General features: G+C 41.4%; 2 protein-coding genes across 4 annotated transcripts; one reads left to right on the forward strand and one right to left on the reverse strand.

The window, feature by feature from the left end:
* Window positions 1-4,150: 4,150 nt before the first annotated feature.
* maip1 (matrix AAA peptidase interacting protein 1) lies at window positions 4,151-8,947 on the reverse strand. Of its 2 annotated transcripts, none has more exons than XM_022256223.2 (5): window positions 8,490-8,947; window positions 7,012-7,083; window positions 6,385-6,511; window positions 6,055-6,217; window positions 4,151-5,907 (listed from the first exon to the last, which is right to left on the reverse strand). In XM_022256223.2, exons 1-5 carry the CDS (start codon window positions 8,919-8,921, stop codon window positions 5,796-5,798), a joined length of 906 nt encoding a protein of 301 aa, XP_022111915.1. In that variant the 5' UTR covers window positions 8,922-8,947; the 3' UTR covers window positions 4,151-5,795. The 2 variants fall into 2 exon arrangements, with proteins under 2 accessions (XP_022111915.1, XP_022111917.1); XM_022256225.2 differs by having other exon boundaries at window positions 6,055-6,214; window positions 8,490-8,946.
* A 185-nt stretch (window positions 8,948-9,132) lies between these two features.
* tyw5 (tRNA-yW synthesizing protein 5) lies at window positions 9,133-18,770 on the forward strand. Of its 2 annotated transcripts, XR_002600098.2 has the most exons (9): window positions 9,133-9,352; window positions 11,797-11,951; window positions 12,721-12,790; window positions 13,956-14,000; window positions 14,586-14,723; window positions 14,872-14,959; window positions 15,287-15,403; window positions 15,841-16,175; window positions 16,423-18,770. XR_002600098.2 is itself a non-coding variant. In XM_022256221.2 (8 exons), exons 1-8 carry the CDS (start codon window positions 9,284-9,286, stop codon window positions 16,089-16,091), a joined length of 933 nt encoding a protein of 310 aa, XP_022111913.2. In that variant the 5' UTR covers window positions 9,133-9,283; the 3' UTR covers window positions 16,092-18,770. The 2 variants fall into 2 exon arrangements, 1 of the variants encoding a protein (XP_022111913.2); XM_022256221.2 differs by having other exon boundaries at window positions 15,841-18,770.
* The last annotated feature ends 908 nt before the right edge of the window (window positions 18,771-19,678 follow it).

Here is a 19,678-nt window from a genome sequence, read left to right on the forward strand (position 1 = left end):
TCCCCCCCTCCCGCCCCATTTTATTTTCTTTCGAACAATAATGAAATGAAGGCAATCTCTCAGTCTATTTCATTTCTCTTCCAACTCTAAGGATGTAAAAGTCCCAAAGCTTTAACCTTAACTCTCAGAAAGACAATGAAATGTTATATGAAAATAATTCAAGTTTGGTTAACCTTTCAGAAAAACAAATTGAACTCCCCTCCCGAAAATTTGGTTCTGCCGTCGGGAGAAACCAAAACACAGGGCATCTTTTAGACGTATATAAGTATTTCAACGACTTATTTGAGAACCTGGATTGCTACTGTCCTGAGAAAACTTTCATGAGATATGAGGACGAATCCAGAGCTAATTTTAGTGGGGACCCATAAGTTTTTCAAGCCATCTTTGTGGTCTTTCGATTAGTTGGATTACCTCGGGGGATTGTTGCACGCTTTGTTGAAGAATGGAAATTCAATAAATAAACGTTTTGCCCTTGTGAGGAAGCTCAGTTGTCCTCATCCCCGTTCAAGGTACAACTGTTGAGTAATAAGGAAACGAGAGCTGTTTCTGTCTCTTTTCAACGGTGTTGGCAGACATTTTCTTGACGTAGGCGCAAAGGCGGGCGGCTGAATTTTGTGATCATTTTTCCCGGAGAATGTTAAGCACGTTTTTATGGCAGGTCATTGAAATTGATAAAATGAAAGCTGACAGTAAACAATTAAGAATCCAGTCGACCCTTCGTGCAAACAATTATTTTGAATCCTGACTATTTGGCATTCAAATCAAACTACAAGTATTCTAATGAAATCACTCTTTAAAAATAGCATCTGAAACGCTTCCCTATTCTTCCGATCATAAAAGACGAATTCAGATATGATTACTGTCCTAAAAGGAATAAATGGATTTATACACGAGAGTGAAAAAAATTGTTCCGGCCAAATTGAGCTTGAAGGGTGATGACGTCACTCAGGCCAGTCCACGACAACTGGGAAATTCTGATTAGACTTGAAGGTAAACTCGCGGGTATAGGTAGCCTTCGGCACATCTTGCGCTCACATACAGCACAGATTATGAGCGTCACCCAGGGAAAAGTCGGGTACAATTAGAGATTGATCGGCGAGCCACGATCGTTAGTGGCAAACCGTTCCGTTAGCTAGCCGATCAATGCCGTAATCCAGCAAGTCAGCCAGCGATGACAACTAGACGCGGCCGTAAGCCTCTGGCTAGGCCTGCGGGGCAAACGTGTGGGACACTGCATCAAATTGTGATTTTAATGACCTCGGATGTGGTTAGATCAGGGGAGTTTAATGACGTTTTTAAGGCTTTACACAATTTAACCATGTGACCAACACAGGAGTATGTCTATAATGACGATCAGGGTTTATATGCCTTCTCCCTTATAAAGATTTAGGCCTATCATCTCAGAACGCACCATCGTTCTCAGAATTGAATGCTTATACTTGAACTAAAGCGAGGTTGCACTGACAAACCTACATTCTATCAGCGTCACTATACTTAAAGGACATGCATTCGAGCAGCTCCCAATACGTTCTTTTAATCCAAGTGTACAAATGAGCCATGATGGCAACAGCTTCAAACGAATTTATCGAAGACCTTTTAAAAATGTTACAAACCAATTTGAGCTCATTGATAATCATACACTGTGAGGCATGCCCCTATACGTAATGACCAAAGTCAAGTACCAGTCTCCTTAGGATTACGCACAATGCTTCGGAGACCGCCATTGCCCTCCTGTGGGAATTGCTTACATCACAGTAGTGCTCAGAAAGTTGTCATGGCGGTGTTGAAGTCTGTGAGAAAGAAGAGTATAATCATCCATGCTGCCTATTTCTTGCGTATAATCACATGGGACGATGATGTAATTGGGCATGCCGCCGTATTGCGCTTCTGACTCGGGTCATTACAAAATGAAGGAATCCAGGGAAAATGACGGTTAAAGTAACAGTTACAGCAAGCAGAATCTATGGAACGATTCTATTGATGTAGGCCTAACCCTTTATAATCCATGTAAAATGCTGAGTTGTGCATATAAAACAAATTAAGAAGTGGAAGAAAAGTCAACGTACAAAAGGCTAGAAAACCAGATATGAGCGACATGCTCTGTGCCAGCCTGTAGTCAGAACCCTGCGCTACCTCATAAGCGGCTTGTTTTTCCGCCTTGTACTCTCATCCTATATCATTCCTGGAGGGTGTTTGAACATCCAAAAGCCCTCTTGCGTGCACCAAAGGCCCCTAACGCACGATGTATTTCGCCCCACGAAGTGTATAAAACTCAGAATCCGCTCTCACTGGTATTTTTTTTCTCCTTGTACTACTTTGTTAAACCTCTTTTTTTCGCCATGCCCACATGCTGAGGGTACGTAGTGAGAAATTCCAGTCAACACCCAAGCTGACCTAGGGAAGTGCAAAATCGGAGAGCAGATGCTTTTCGCGTGAGGTACATTCACAAGAAAAGCAAACAGAACAAAAATAAACATTTGCTGTACTGTGTAAGCCCACTCTGCATTGGAACGACATAAGCAGCGCGAACTTAAAACCAAACATTTTGGCTGTTCGTTATGTATGCAGAAAGGCATGCAGCTATGCATGGGCGGAAATCCGGGGGGGGCGGGGGACACGTCCCCCCCCCCATGAATTTGGTATGGGGGGACACAATTTTGAATGTCCCTTCCATGTTTTAAGGAAAACAAAATACTAAGGAATTGATGGATCGGGGATTTTCCTGTTTGAGTTTTTATAAATGGAATAACATAATAAACACGGTGAGAAAAAAAGGGGAAAATGATGCCCCCCCCCACGATCGAGGAGAGATTTCCGCCCATGCAGCTATGTGCTAATTGTCCGTATGAATCTGACGCACAATCCACCATTTTGCTTCAAAGCATTGTGACACTGTCACAACTCTCTCTAGAGACAGTTCTAGAAATGCTGCCCTAACAGCGCCCTCGTTCGTGGGGATTTCAGACAACTCGACCGTTTACCAACTCGACCGGTGGGACAACTCGGCCTTTGAGCAAGTCGTCCGTTAACTTAGACAACTCGCGCGTTCAATGCGCGAACGTGACAGGGCGTGGCAGTATTACAGATCAATGTCTTTCGGCAGATTTGCGTGTGTCGTGCCCTACTGCGACTCGGCTCGCCGTGCATGATGTGCGCAGCGACCTGGTGACGCGCACACGGACTTGTGGGTGGCCCGTCGGGGCCGCTCCAAGCAGCGTGGTGTGAAGCCGCGACGCCAGAATGCATCACGGTGGCTCGGCGCACCATCCGAGGTAAACAGGTAGAGGACGGTAAATCTGTCTCCCAGTCACAGACATGTTTCTTGTTCCTTCCTTTCTCGTTTTCAACTGGGAGAAAGAGGCGTGGGCGAAGTGACTGTAAAGCGCACGTGCACTCATTACAAGTCGACCTCTCTTGATCGACTTGTCCCAAACGGTCGAGTTGTCTCTTGACTTGAGTCACAGCCGGGCGTGTCCCACTGGTAGAATTAGCAAACGGTTGAGTTGCCTGAGCCCCGTTCGTGGGATTTGATGTTACAAATACAAATATGGAAAAAGACACGAAACATTAATTCTCAGAAATATGAACGAACAGTAATTTCATATTCTCTTTTTTCTTTTCTTTTTTTTCGTTTATTGGTTTTGATGAACCACTCTGAAACAAATTGCTCCTTACTTTATAAACATACAACTGTACTAATGAAAGAGCCTGCCGTATTGTGTGTACCGGTGGAGGTTTTCAAGTTGACGCTAACCTTCTCCGGGCCAATCCCCGATTTTGGGCCTGAAACGTTTACATTAAATTGGATTACTGTAAGTTTTGGTTCTCTTGCATCTTATTTGATGTTTTGTGCCACTATTAGAGTAATGAGTGCGCTTACTGCTTCAAAGTGAGGTAGTAAAAACAGTTGAAGCCTGAGACGGAGCCGAATGAGTATTGGAAAACGGCCCTAGACAGCCACGAAGAAATTTGTCTGGTTAAGCTGGGGTAAAAGACCGAAAAAATAGAGGGCGCGCCACCAATGTGTTACAAGGACAGGTCACGCCCGGCGGAAGTGCAAGTGACTGAGCACACTGTACCGTATGCTTAATAGCACCCGCAGCAAATGACCATTACACCATACAAAATAAAATTCTGCATCAACTGACGATTAGCATATTTCCCGTATTTGCTGTATAATTACAGTCTCTCTTGAATTAGACACTGTCATAACTTTTAAATGCAGAAACAAACATTGTTGACAATCGCCTTCTTTTTGAAACGGCTGTAATTTTAAATTTCGTTTTAAATCAAGTTGGAGTATTCTGTTCCATTTAAACATTTCAGCAGTACACTCAAACCTAGTAAGCGGACATTGTTATATTAACAATTTCAAAATTACCTGTGATACAAAGTACACTTAATTAAAACCACAATATTTAACACTTCCAGAAGAGCCACGCCAGGTTCAAAAATGAGATGGTGCCTATTCTTCAGCAAGTTTTACTGCCAGAAGTGGACCGACAATCGCTTGTTTGATGTTGATTTGATGATTTGGAGAACAATAGTACAAAGTTTCCAAAAGTTTCTGTCATTACTACTGACCTGCCAGAACAGCTTTAAATTTTTTTCCAACAAAACTAGAGTGCTGCATTTACTAAAGTAATATAATGTTACCAGCAGAAGACAATCCATGTTCAGTTTATTTCAAGTGGTGGGACTGTGAATTCAACTCTTCAGAGACAACTGATTATGCAGTGAGCACATAAATGTATTTATTGTGCAATGTACATCTGAACACCCTCAAATCTACAAACAATGTGATTGCGCCAAGAGGTAGGAGCTTTGAACACTTTTTTTCAAGATGTATTTTTTGCGTTGGGAAGATGTTAATTATATATAACGGTTTGCCCTCTCGGACAAGCACTGAGCATACAGTGCTTATTAATATACGTTGAGTACGGGCAAACCGTTATATATAAGCTTTGAACACGTTGGCAACTATGTACTGAGCTATGCTTTTCACTCTGTCTTGGCATGATTAGACGCACTTGTTGGACAGAAGCAGGTTACAAGTTGAGCCAACATAATTCCTATCTCCCGGGAACTCATTCACAAATGGTACCTTTGCTTGACACAGGCCAAATAGTAACTACTTTGAATAATGCATCAAAGTATTCTTGTGCCCAATTGATAATGAAGAGTAACTACTTTCGTGACTTTGAAAATGACCCTAAAGTCAATTATTGTCAGACTAAATGCCAAGGTACAATCAACTTTGGTTAAGAGGGAGCACAGTTCCCAGTGTCAAGTTTTGTTTTTGTTCTGTGAAGAAACAAGCCAACTGACACAGAAAATAAGCTGCAATTACAACTTGCTCCAAATGATTGCAGTTGGTGGTTCCCAATCATGATCATGCCCAATCATGACCATTTCGAAGTCAGTTATACTCCCAATTAAGCTAATTCCTTAGCAGGCCCTTTCCAAATCAAAACCACAGACGTCAAAAAAAAATCTGGACTCGCAATGCTTTTGAACCGAAGGAAGCCATCGGCGGCCATTTAACTGTGCTGAACACAAAGGCGATGGTTGACTCACTTGCCATTCTAAATATTGATACCAGGAACAAATTTGATTAACAACAGCGAGTAAGCTCTGGTGTTACATTTTTATTCGGCACAGTAAGATGGCTACCTGGTGGCTTCAATGACCTCTGCGGGCGGGTTCAGGGATTATGTGCCCAGATCTTTTCATATGAAGTCCGTGAATCTAGCCCAATTCATATCAAGCCCATCCCAAATTAGGACCAATTCCAATCAGGACCATTCTTTAGGCAGCCACCTTGCTTGGGTGTTCAGCCACTTGCCATGCTGAATGTAGGTCACTACCCAGCTGGGGTCGACCCCAGCCGAAAAGTCCCGGTGAAATCTGCATGCCAAAGAAAGGCACAGAGGACCATGAAGAGATCACATAACATCTGGGAGCAACCATTTTTTTCAATGCAAAAAAGCGGATTATTTTCAATGCATTAATGTCAACTGTATTTTGTGAAGTGGTATTGTCATCATTACTTACTCATACGTGCAGCTGATAACACTTCCCATGTTCTGGAATTCCTCTTCAGACACCCCTGGGGGTGGCTTTCCAATGCGTAGCCCCACCACGCCCCTGTCGCTCTCATCATTTGCCATGCTGTGACACCAAAACCGCATCAGAATGTTCAAGAACTTCCCACCTGCTTTGAAGAGACAACACAAACACATTGCTGTTCCAGTATCGATGCTGTTTTCATAAAACCTTTGCATTCATGGGACAGTGAATTAATACACAAGACAGAGTAGCATATTTATTAGGAAAATTAAGCTCAACCGTTTCATATCAGAGGGAGCACCGAAAGACCCTCACCTCTCTCATCATAGTGGACGGCGACATTCTGAGGGAAGACATGCAAAACGTCGTCCGTGTTGACTTGAATGTTGGTACGATCTCTGAGAGCCAGACTCTGACAAGTTTCCTTCACTTCATCAAGAAGCTTTAGTGGCAGGACAAAACAAAAAATAACACAGGATGACAAAATGTTTTGTTTCGTCTTGTGCAAGGGAAAGGTACAAAAACGTTGCTTCACCATTTTCCTTCATGGTGGCATCATTTATTTATTAACCTAAACTCAAACACTGTGCTACTATTATTAATATTATTTAACTTTCTATGTATTACACATAACTGAAATTCACATGTAACTCTGTTATTCATAATGTCAATATGGAAATAAATGTTGTTGAATTGAAATACTATCCAACAGAAATCAAATGGAAATCTTTGTGTCCCAAATAATATGGTACTACCATGTAGCATTAAAATGACAGTTTAATTTTCAAAAGAATTCAAGCTACATGTAACTCTCAAACCTGTTTCATATCATTTCCTCCAATGTCAAGTCTTCAAATCAAAATTCTTCAAATTCAATGTGGTGTTACCGTGTTAAGGCCAAGATCACTCACTGATTAAATGACTTATTGTCATTTCATTTACCTTTCTGGAGAGCAGACCGTCTAGTTGGTCAAAGTTACCTTCTGCAATGCAGTTTGAGATTGTGCAAAGAGCCTGCAATTTCAGAGTTATATAAACCAAAAACAAATGAGAAAGGAACTGATTTGAGAGAATACATACATGTACATGTTTTTGTCAGCCTTACTGTCTGCTTATGAGTTGTGATTAGCCCTACTGCTATTACCAGGTATCATTAAAACGGGATCAAATGCACCCTTGCAAGAACGATACCAGAATTTCAACGTTGAGGAATCTGCTCACTGCCAATTTCTGTCTTAATATTAAATAAGCTTAAAAATACATACAAAATTCTCAGCGATAACAATTGGCATACCTGTACATGTACATTGCTCAGATGAACATGGTATTGTGCATGTACAGTACATGCATCTACAGAGGCTTTGCGTGGTAGCAATCTTACAAGGTACATGTAGTTCTTTTCTTCCACAGGGAAACCTCCTCTGTACACAACCTGTGGAACAAAGCACTGGCCTGCAAGATGGTAGCCACGCAAACCCTCTATTAGGTGTGATCAGTGGATCTGCATGACTGCTTGACTTTTGACAGTTTGAGCAATCTTTCCATCTTACTGCATGATTTCTCAATAATGCTGTCATCAGCCAATCAACTTTTCTTTTTAATATGTGGCTGTGAAAGGTTGTTTAAAAAAGGAAAGTGACGTCAGAGATTTCATACAGGATCAAGTGAAAGCACAAATGTCCTGTTCAAAAGATATGATAATATTCATCTTAAGGATTAGGGCATCTTTTGCAGAATTTCTTCAGAAACATATAATTATACAATAATGTAGTATTGCAATCAAATTTAGCAGCAATGAAAAAAAAAATCACATTTTCTGTCATGGATTCTGAACTTAGAGCCGTTTCCTTTTTTCAATTCCTACCAAGTCACACCTACTCAAATCAGAAGTAATGACCAGTCTGTCTTTCTACCCAGGCTCCCTCTAGAAAAAGGACAGCCATGACTGTAAAAAAAATAACCCGAAGAAGTTTGCATTCTGATGCCAATTTTTCCTCTACATAATATCTCAACAGCTGTAACTGCCAAAAACAGTTGTAAGGGAATGGATCTGACACTAATGTTGTCAGAAAAATACAAGTACTAACAAATAGAAAAAAGGCCTACATGTAATTAGGCCTACTCTGACCACTTGAAAAGTCATCTAAAACCATCTGCAGACTCATTTCAACATGTTTCAAATAACCTTGTGATGGAATGGGGCAAGGGTTCCATAAATGGACGCCACATGACATCTCATGCAGTTATGGCAGTAATGGTCTACAAATTGTAAGCAATATTTTCCCTGCTAAATTTGGCTTATTGGGTCATGTTATAGCTTTCAGATGGCTAATAGTAATAGTAATAGAAAACTGCAGGGAAAATCAATGGCATCTGTACATGGAATTCTTTCCTGGAGTGACCATCCTGGAAAACGATACCTGCTTAGCTCCCGAAATGAAGTCTTCAGCCCTGAAATCTGCATCAAAATAGGTCCTTATCATCCAGAAATAAATTTTGTTCCTTATGACTTTGAACGGATTCGGAATGGCAACAAACACTGGCTTCACTTTATTTTCTCCGTCCCGATCGTGTCCATCATGCATGCTGTTCGAATACAGTCGTATTGTTGACGCACATACTGCGCCCACAGCTGAAAAACAGATCGGCGAGGCACTGGTAAGACCGATACGCTTTACCGCGAGCTGAGAGTTAATTTTATTTCCAGTTCCAGTTAGCCACTGAGTAGAGCACATGTGTCTTCTTGATCCATTTCTGTTACTGAACATCGGTAAAACTGATAATTTGGTGAAATTTTGGGCATGGTTCACCTGAAGTGAGCGCCACAAAAATTGTCGACAGGAGGCTGCCATATTGGATTTTATTTAGGCCAGTCAAATTGATGCAAATGTTAAATCGACCTTTTTGAACAAAATTTTTGTTAAAGATGCAGTAATAATTTATACAAGAATATGTGGCTTTTTGATATTTAATTTGAAGTTTTTTGTCCTTTTCAATCACTAAACCTAACTGTTACTGAATGAAATCCATGTATGTACTAACCTGCTCACTTGGTTAGAGGGCGCACTACGAGGTGACCACCGGAGATCATATGAGCGAAGCATGAGTGAAGCCCTTCCTGTCACGATTTTTCGTTAATTTACTCAGTGGTATTATGAAAATGTAAAAAACTTGGAGTAGGGCCTACTCTTGCTTCTACTCGCGAAACTCAAACATGACTGAAAATGTGTACATTTTCGAAACCGTCGACAAAGACTTTTTTATGTCAGAGGTCTATCCACAGGTTTGTCATTTTCATCATCTGCATCCAGCACAGAAGTTAACCTTGTTAACTATGGCATGGGGCTCTTTTTAGACGCCACTCAACACCCTGTGCAGAAACCCAGTGGGACTGAGAAAATTTCAGGAAATACATGTAGGCCTAGTTCCATAGACCTTATCGTAAATACTGCATCAGTGCCTGAGTGATCAGTGCCTGAGTGATTATGCACAGTGTCATTGTGGGAATGAAGATGGGGCAATGTTTGCTCCTTTTCCCTTCCCACAATGCCATTTCGCCATTGTGAATAATAACCCATGAAGTATTTGCGATAAGGCTTATACCCAGGCATCACTTGAGTACACCCTGTGTACAAATGCTATGAGACTGGTCTGAAAATGTTAGGTCTAAGTGTTTTCCAAGTAAATGCTTCAGTAGGTAACCTGCTAAAACTTAAGCCTAAGTTGGACTTTTTTAAATTAGGGTATTGTCGTCGTGCTAAGAGTTCCATCATTTTTGTATACAAACTTCACTATTTTTCCCTTGTAGTGGTTTATACTAGCCATTAGGCAGTGATGTGGAACACTTTCCATTGTCACTTTCAGTTGGGTGTAATACACTACACATGCAATGGTAAATTAATGGTGTCCATGTAAACTCTTACCGACTTCTATACATGTGGACATCACTCATTTTCCCTGAAGTGATAATCAGCCACAAGAAAGTGATAATATGCCCTTTAACGTCAAATTTAGCAGCAAAATATTGTGAAAGTGTTATGTCCCTACTGCATGTATGGCTGCGGTCCCAACTAATACTGGGGCCAGTCCCAACTATAGTTGGGTTAGTCCCAACTGCGATACCATGTTGGGAGATTCCAACTTCTGTACGGACAGGAGACAGCGCATTGCTATTATGAATAATGCATTTGATCAAGTTGAGGGACAAGTTACTCGTTGGCACATGCAGATACATGTATGGTCAACTTCATTGAAAGCAATATGCTGGTACAACATTGAGCCAAACTCTGCACTTCAGTAATCAGTACTAGGACCAGGTAAGTTTGTCATCAGTTCCTGCCAGTTCTGTGACAGGATTTTAAAAGTTCAAGTGAGATACCTCCATAGTTGGGACCGCTTCCTTGCCCCTGCCCAACTGTGGCAGACATTGAGCCAAACACTGCTTTATCAGTGTCAGGACCAGCTTACATGTACACGTAATTTGGTTCAGACTATGTTAATCAAGGGCTCGCAGAAGCATAGGTACCAGTACGTGTAGTAAAAGAGTCAGAGTTGAAATTGGTTATTTCGCTTGACTCTGCCAATTGGTTGTTCTTACAACCAATAAATATGCTAGAATTTACGAAAAGATGATCACGCAGTAGCAGATCTAAATGCTGATGCCCATCAACTGCCCCAGCCCCCCCCCTCCGAAAGCTACACCCATCCCTGTCATGCTACTGATATGCACTGCCCCAAATGGGAGTGGCCTGAGTATAGTTGGGGATGTGGCCATAGTTGGAGCATAACAAAAGTATTTTCATGTCAGTCTTATAATTTGGGATTTGTGCAAAGGATGTCAAGTGATGTTCCAGTGTGGAATTCTTTCCACGGTTTGTCCATCCATCTCTGAGCCTAGAACTATATGCTGTGTCGCTCTGCCTATCCAACAAACCACATGCTTCTGCAGGATATTAATTGACCTGTTTTACCATGAACAAGAACAGGTTCCTACAGATTTCATTTTCTTTTAGGTTACCATGACACTTCCAGTGGAAGTTTTTATCTAGCTCAGGAAAGCTGAAATGAACTGAAAAGTTGTTTTTAGATGAAAATTTTAAGTCGTTTTGGTGCTTATAAAACTCTAGAATTGTGGTAGATGGATATAGTAAGTTCTGTTTCTTAAATATTTTTGCAAGGCCCTGGCCTTTACAGCCCTGACCAAGCCATTTTAGTAGTGTTTAGTAGTGGCCACTGCGTTGTAGTTTTTCTCGCCATGCCTGCCTTGCATGGCTCACTTGGCTCATGCAGCTCATAAATGACCTTCCCAAGTAGATATTTTACACTAGTTTGTGTTTTCCTTTAACTGTTTCATGTATTACCAGATTCAATAATTAGGATCCAAGATATACAATTGTATTGTGGATCGCGTGCATTCATAATGGGAATTGGCATTTACTGCTTGTGTATTGAGACTTACATGTGCATGTTTAAAATGTATACATGTATGTGTACAATGTAGTCATAGGCCACATGGTCTGAATGCTTGATGCATGAGACAGATAACTACAGTTATTTAATTGGAAGCCTGTGGTGTTTCAAGTGGTTGCTTAAATTGATATCAGCCCTTTGAAATTGATTGTAAAGGGAAAGATGGACCACATTTATTGGAGGAAAAGTTATGCCTGATAACAACTCTATCTACATCTGCCAATAGTCTTGAAGTCTTTCTGTTCTGATTTCTGGCAGAGGAAGCCTGCAGTCCTCCGAGGGATAGACATTGGGGACTGCACATCCAGATGGACAGAAGGCTACCTTTGTGAGAAGGTTGGATCCCAGGAGGTCAAAGTTCATGTCAGTCCAACCGCAAAGATGGACTTTGTCAGCAAAAATTATGCCTACAGGTACGTATGTGTACATTGCAAAACAGAAATAAAGAAACATTGCAAAAAAGAAATGCCATATATGTGCAGTTGAGAATCAGAGCAGTCTACTGTCTATAGAGCCATCATCAATCAAGTCCTGCATGTACACTGTATAAATATCCATGACTGAACTGATTTTATGGCTTCTTGCCTACAGACTTACGTCTTTTGAATATAATAAAGTGATCACAAATAAGAATTACTCTGTAGTTTCTCTTCAGTTTTACATACAAACATCCAAAACTTAACTTTACAATTCATCTTTTGTTATATTTATGATACTTGTAAAAGCTCACAAAAAAAGATGAAATCCCCTCCCAAAAACAGAAAACAAATGATTCATGACTCGCAAAAAGAAAAATTTTGGTCACCATAGATTTTCTTCTTTGAACTTACATTTACAAGTACACGGTACATTGTATGAAGAATTTTTTATAGGTTGTAAGGGTTTTCAAAGAAGAGAAATTGATACATTGTCCTGTTGACAAGCATGCTGGTAACATTCAGGCTGGTGCTGCAGAGAAGTGCCATCAGTACATGCAATTATTTTCAGAAGGGGCAGGGTCCCACTCTTTTTTTTTTAATGCTTTCCTTGGAAACAAAGCATCCAGATTTTACAGCCAGAGTATCAGTCCAAGCCAAAATTTGTCATATCAGAAATTAGGAATAAAAATGAATTATGTTCAACGTATAGTACATACTTTATTTGTGATTGTTTTCATTTTTATTGTAATTGCTATTTCCTCAGGACATTGCCGTTTGACATCTTTGTGAGACGAGCAGCTGAACACATGCATGATGAATTCTTCTTCAAACCAGTAGGTACATTCTGCATGACTTCCAAAACTTCTTGCCATGCCACGTTCAGTTCCAAATTCAGTGCCAAATTACCTATGTAAAGGTCGTCCATGCCCTGCTCTTATTTAGAGGATTTTTTTGAAAAATACCTGTATCCTCTTGAACATGGTAAATTTTACTCACCAGCTCCTAGTTGATCATACAGTTTAATAACAGACCTGCCGCATTTTCCCCAGTTCTGACTGCATCGTTGAGCCATTCATTTCTGTCGAAATTGTAACAAGATACTTGCCTTAGGTCCTTAGACGACATGTATTATGTTGTATAGAACTGACCCCTCAAACTGCAAAGCCAAAATCATTAATAACTCAGAAGCACCAAAAAAAGAATTTTTTGTAAGTTAATTCAAACAAGCTAAAAAGGAAGCCTTAACCCCTTCGCGCCGGGAAGCGGCTATGGCCGCCGTAAAAATTGAGATCCTCTGGCCGCTTTTCAGCTATTATTCTAACACGGTGAAAGAAGGCAGACCCTGGCTCTTGTATATATTGTAATTGGTCTTTGTGCGTAGCCTAGAAATGAAAAGACCGAATTTGCATCATAATCACCAGCTTCACAATAGTCCCCACTTTGAAAAGAGGCAACGGGAAGGGTGAGTAGAGCCGCATGCCATCAAACAATCAGCCTTTTCACCATGTAACTCAAAGCGTGCAGAGCACGCAGGGCCACAAAACGAGAATTTGCGGTTTGGCAGGTGGCCTTCATGGTCAAGCGACGCTGGAATTCCTGGAGTCGGCGTTTGGAAGGAAATCCCCGTCAAGGGGTTAAAGCAGCTTGAAACCTCAAGCAGGGAAATAGGAATCAACACATGTGTATGTGCTACAATGACATTCTGGGCCCATACCTTTAACAGCAAGATCTTTTGTTGTTGACCAATGTGTTGTAATTTCAATCAGTTTTAGCAGGAGCTGGACGCCATTGATAAACAACATTGACAAGATTCAATTCTTCACTTGGTGAGGACAGCAAAAAGTGGACTTTGCCACAAAGTTCAGGTCACTCCCTCCCATTCATTGTTGGACAAATATTGACAATCAATGGCAGGGTGGGTGTAATATCTGTGCAGATAATAGGAAATCAGACATTCACTCACTCACAGGCTGCTTCTTTGGTTTTAATCTGTTACAGGATGAGAAGTATTACTTCCGTGCACTCGGAGGTGATCCCAGAAAGGTGACTTCTATCTTCACTTTCTGTTCAAGTCGGGAATGAGAAAGTTATCTCTTATTGGCTCTTGCGTCCTTCACTCCTTCCCTCCCTCCCCACTAAAAGAGAAAAATCACAAAATGTTTACTCCAGCGCCCCGACAACCACACATTGTGACAGTCTCTTTTTTGTTAGCGTCCACTGTATCCCAGTTAATATTTCACATTCTTTGCTTTGAGTACTTTGTCTCGTTGCTGAAAATATCAACTCACAGTCCTTTCACTGGCTTTAGCTTTCAGTACTGAAGCACAGTGAGAGTTTGAGAATGAAAGAGGCAACCTACCTGAGACTGAAGTCAAGAGCATTATTGTGTCAGTACCAGTCCTGTTGCTAAAAAATTATTGAAGGTGTTAAACTGCAGATACTACACCATGTATGCCGTAGATAATACGAGAGAATACAGCAATGAAGCGTGACCTTTCCTCACAGGAATCGTTTCATTCAGCACTGATGAAAAAGTGAATAATGTCAGCATGCGGGAAACTTATTTGTAATAGATCAGATGTTGCTTGCTTCAGAAGCATTTTATATTTTCATTCACTCTGCCTGAAGGAACCTGCAGATCTAACCAAGCAGTTTCCAACCCTGGCGGCTGATGTGGCCATTCCTCGGTACTTCAAGGAAGGCGCGTTCTTCTCCAGCGTCCTACGGCTAGGATCTGCTGGAGTGCAACTCTGGACACACTATGATGTAGGCACATAATCCACAAGTTGGCACAAAATGGCATCATTACATGCCACAATCAAAGTGAATTTAGGAATAAATTTGACAATAATTCATGATGTGCATGCACCCATTGGTATGAAAAGAGAATGAGATCGGTTTCTTTTTCCTCCAGATCATGGACAACCTCTTGATACAGATTAGTGGTCATAAGCGGGTGGTTCTCTTCAGACCTTCAGATGCAACTCATTTGTATCTCACAGGTACATCCACCAATTTTTTTTATCTCTGTTGCATTTTAGATATAGCCTATAGGCGTGCTTGTCAGGTCTTATTGCAACTAGCTACCCCGTTGGGATGGGGTAGTTTGAGATGTTAAATGAATGTTTTTTTCTGGAAATCTTTGTAAAATGTTACACCATGATATCCAAGAACAGCATTGATCAGTACGCGTTTGAATGTTTTCTTAGTGGATCAAAGAATTGTGTTCCAGAATACCAGAAGTAAGAGACCAGTAGGTCAATAAAAACTTTCTGTTGCTTGATCTTATTTTGTTAACAGGCTTTATTGGTTGTGTCACACTTGTATAGGTGATAAATCAGCTGTCTTAGACATTGACAATCCTGACCTGGTCAGGTACCCTGCCTTCAGGCATGCAAGGCCTATTGAGTGCCATCTACAACCTGGTGATGTGCTGTTTATTCCAGGTAAGTGGGAAAGGTGCCAGGCAGAGTTGTCAGACAATTGTAAAAGTCAACCGGGTAGGGTCCTAAAACTGGGCCTTACTGAAAAAGCCCAAGATTTCTACTGATCAGTTCCCAACTGTTGTTGCTGTTTTTAAGTATTTGTAAGTGTTTTTATTTGCAACCACACTGTGGCTATTTCGGTCCCTTAAGTGGATGTTTAGGACTGTAGCTGTGGTTTGGCAAGTCTGAAGATATAGAAGCTTATCTTGCGTTACTTTTTATTGACTATAATGTTGCCAGTGCATGTTTTAGAAAATTAGAAGCTATCAAGATTGTGTTAGAACATTTCCAAAACAACTGGAAGCATACCAAATATTCCTTTTCAAGCTAAAACAGACACAAAAAGTTACCAAGCATTTTCAAGTAAGATATTTTTCTGCATTCCTTCTCCATCCCAGCTTTGTGGTTTCACAATGTGCAGTCGTTAGACTTCAGTGTTGCCGTAAATGTCTTCTTCCGACATTTGGATGCCAGTTGCTATGACAACAAAGATCCCTATGGCAACAAAGATCCACAGGCGGCAGCGAGAGCCCTTCAGATCCTAAACCGAGCAGTGAAGTGCCTGGAAGAGTTGCCGGAGGAGTACAGGGACTTCTACGGTCGGAGGATGATCAATGAAATTGAGGCCAAGACTTTCCTGAATTCCTGACATCAATCAAGGCCGAAACCGAGCACCTGTGTATTTTTGAATGTCATCAGTAACACACTTTTGTTCCTCTTAACTTCTGATGGAGTAAGTGTGCCACCTTTTCTGTCACCACAGCTATGTGATTTCAGAAACTGATAGATTCGACTAGAACTGATTTGCATTCTTGAGTAGGATGAACAGTGGAACGTAAAGTTTGCAACCCTGGACAAGAATGCTTACCATTGCTTGCATCTGCCAACCCTGATGTGTCATTGGAATCTGTAATGGTTGTGCTGGGGATATTTTTGTCCAAACCGATCAGTTAAAGTCTTTATCATTGCATTTTTATTAGGATTGAGTGAAACAAGAGGTAAATGAGCACAGGAGTCATGGGTAATACTACTCTGTGAAGTACTCCCACCATCTTGTAAGGAAAGTGGCACTCACCCATATACCCAGAGGTACCATGGCCAAGGGCAGAGGGACATAGGACTCCAACATCATGATGTCTCAGCTTGAAAGGATGGATATTCAAGCACCAGTGTACAATAGTGCTCACAGAGAAAGAAATCCATATAGTCACATTGCGTTTCTGCCCTCAGATAGAACCACCTTGAGTATAGTACTCAAGTGCTTACTAACAAACCGGGCACGTCTTAAACCATTCCGTGGCCAAATTTCATACAGTATCATGTTTATATAACCTTAGCTTAGTCAGTCAAGAGAACGTTTGATAAATGTGGAAAGGGTGTGGGCTTCAGGTACAAGTGTCCTTTCCATCCGTGACCAAGAGAAAGGCTGTATGGATTGAGTGATTTGGTTATGCAATACTGACTGCATCTGGAAATAACATGGGTGCCCCAGGAAGCCACAAGCTGAGGCTTGTGACTTCAGTCACTTTCCATACGTACATGTAGGTGCAAGGGTGTCTCCTAGCCGCAGCCATTTGCTTTGAATACAGAATCTCAGAATAGCAATGCAGTGCCTGGAAATAGTCTACACAGTGCTGCTTGTACATTTATAGTAGGCAAACTTAGGACCAGTATACATGTACACCAGCAAGTGGATGGAGTGAAAATATCAGTCAGTAGTGAAGTGGCCCCTTGGTGTAACACTGGTGTGTTCAGGGAAGCTAATCGAACGCACCCTATATAATAATGCACCCGCAAGAGACCAGCTGGACCGTACACCCTGTGTAATGCTACACGGAGACGGTCTGCCCGCACCTAGCATATAGCAGCATACACAACGCCCTATCCAGTTTGTGAGTGACTTCGTCCCAAAGGCGGACGTGCCACGATTCCCAAGCGCAGAAGTTGCGCGTTAACTTCCGGTTCCATGGTTCCGCATAAACGGCGATCAATGCATGTAACCCCATGTGCAGTGCACGTGTGCAGTGGGCGTGGTTTAAACTGAAGTGAAGTCACACTTACGTACCGGATACAGCTTCGCTGAACTAGCAGAATCCCTAACAAAGAGCAAGCTCCGCCCACTTACGCGCTTGTTTGATCACGCGCAAACCAAAGAGCTTTCTACCTACACATAGCGCTATGCTCCACCCATCCTGTTTACGTCACAGGACATGCACACACTACTACACTTGTGTAGTCCTCATTACTATACACAACAAAAGTTACAAAAGTTCCTACTCTTTCCGCTAGAATAATAATTATTTATTGTAATTGATTTGATAAAGAAAGTGCGCAGAACTGCGTAGAATCCCAGGTGGGTCTTTCTTCTTTTTTCCCCCTTATTTTCATATTGCTTTCGGCATAAGTCTGCCAAAACCTAACCTTCTATTCCTGGGCAAAGCAGCACTCAGGGGATACAGATATTACTGTGGTTTAAGGCTAGGCCATTTGAAAGTAGTTTGACTACACCACTTTCTGGCATGCCCAATATGTCCATATCCAGAGCGCAACGAATGCTTGCTACTTCGTAAGATTTTTAGTTTTATTTGAATCATTTTTATTTACACAAAAAGGTATTTTATGAGATCTCATCATGCCTAAATGATACTTTTCAATTTTCCTCAAGGAGTTCCATTAGGATTTTGTCAAGTAATTCCCTAGAAATACCCAAAATACCCGAATTAGATCTATCTTGACCTCAATAAAGCAAGCAGGGAAGAACCTCTTTGAACTCAAGAACGAAAATATAAATTTGTCAGCAAATGAACTCTAAAACTTCTGGGTCAGATTGACCAAGAATTGGGTCCCATTTGGCGTGACCCTTTTCTGAGTTCAAAATATGATACCCTTTGGGTCATATTTGACCCTTTTGGGGTCATAATTTGACCCGGAAAAGGGTCATGCCGAATGGGACCCAATTCTAGGTCAGTCTGACCGGGGAGTTTTTGGTTTGTAGGTCTTGCATAAGTAGCAAAATCAAATCAGCTCAAGCATCCATACACAAGCACGTTAAACACAATGCAGCGTTTGGTTGTTCCCAAATTAAACCAAACCAAATATCAAACTAAGCAGAAGTAAACAAATAATAAAAGACAACTTTACGGCATAAACGAACTTCTGCAAGTGCAAGCAAATTATTCCAAACAAAAAGACAGCTTTGCATGATCTCAACAGAATGCCAAAAAAACCAGTTCGTTAAGCAAGCACTTTAGTTTATGTTCAAGCCTCAAATTCAAATAAGGAAAGTAAAATGGGCCACAAAATAAGAAAAGTAAATCTTAAAAGCAAATTATACTCTGAGTTAGCTGTAATGGGCAAAGAGTACTAACTTCCCGTGGAGAGGGTGACGATGATCTTGAAATGGGCCCATGGCAGCAGCGGATTGTCACCACTCGGTGTCCCTGCTGACACTTCTGGTGCGGTCTCATAAGGTGAGGTGTTGCGTTACCACTCCGGGGTAAAATGGTTATCTAGTAAATTTAAAAGTAACACGGAAAACTGCAAATCTCTATTCCATTGGGCATATACCATGGAAGGTTTCCTGACAAACAGCACAAACATTTACATATTATCACATAAGGTTTCAAAATAATTGCTAGAGTCAAAAAGTGTTGCTTTAAGACATTACAAAATGAATTAAATAAAGTAATTCAGGGAAATCGTGGAGTCGGACAATCGACCAACTGCTCGTGAGTGTCTGGTCAGACTAGGAAAGCGTCGTAAAACAAAGGGGTTCAGTACAAGTCTACCCTGAATTAACCCCTAATGCGGTGGCTCGCGGCCTCGACAACTTGCGTAGTTGGCCGGCCTTTTCAAGTGCCTGCAGTGGCTGCATCCACTCGCCTGGTGGCTAGGGTGACGGCGACTGTCACACTGACCATGGAGGTAGAATCAATGCACTGACATACGATGACTCTCAACACTCAAAAGGTTCTCTCTCACTCTATGTTGTTGTTTTGCTTTAATATCACCTTCAGCAACTTAGGCCAATAACTGCACGTTTATTCAAACACTCTATCAATCAGCATCACTTTACGGAGTTTAGGAAGAAGGTCCAGTTTTAGAGGCAGGAGGAAACTAGAGTGCCCGGAGAAAACCTGCGAGAGCGAGTATGGACTGGAAACCAAATGCACTTAAAGCCTGGGCCAAGTCGGGACTCGAACCTGGGCCTCATTGGTGCAAAGCGAGGAAAGAACC

Source organism: Acanthaster planci, linkage group LG03 (genome assembly GCF_054643075.1).
Source record: "Acanthaster planci isolate LZ-2023a linkage group LG03, COTS_SCS, whole genome shotgun sequence".
Classification (NCBI taxonomy): domain Eukaryota; kingdom Metazoa; phylum Echinodermata; class Asteroidea; order Valvatida; family Acanthasteridae; genus Acanthaster; species Acanthaster planci.

Excerpts from the sequence above, each read along its gene's own strand:
- maip1 (XM_022256223.2), bottom strand. The coding sequence starts at position 8,921 with ATGGCAGCCTCCTGTCGACAATTTTTGTGGCGCTCACTTCAGGTGAAC. Across the intron at positions 7,084-8,489 it reads TCATTTCGGGAGCTAAGCAG|GCTCTTTGCACAATCTCAAA; the intron begins GTATCGTTTTCC and ends CTGAAATTGCAG. Across the intron at positions 6,512-7,011 it reads ACGGTCTGCTCTCCAGAAAG|CTTCTTGATGAAGTGAAGGA; the intron begins GTAAATGAAATG and ends CTGCCACTAAAG.
- tyw5 (XM_022256221.2), top strand. The coding sequence starts at position 9,284 with ATGACTGAAAATGTGTACATTTTCGAAACCGTCGACAAAGACTTTTTT. Across the intron at positions 9,353-11,796 it reads TGTCAGAGGTCTATCCACAG|AGGAAGCCTGCAGTCCTCCG; the intron begins GTTTGTCATTTT and ends GATTTCTGGCAG. Across the intron at positions 15,404-15,840 it reads TGATGTGCTGTTTATTCCAG|CTTTGTGGTTTCACAATGTG; the intron begins GTAAGTGGGAAA and ends TCTCCATCCCAG.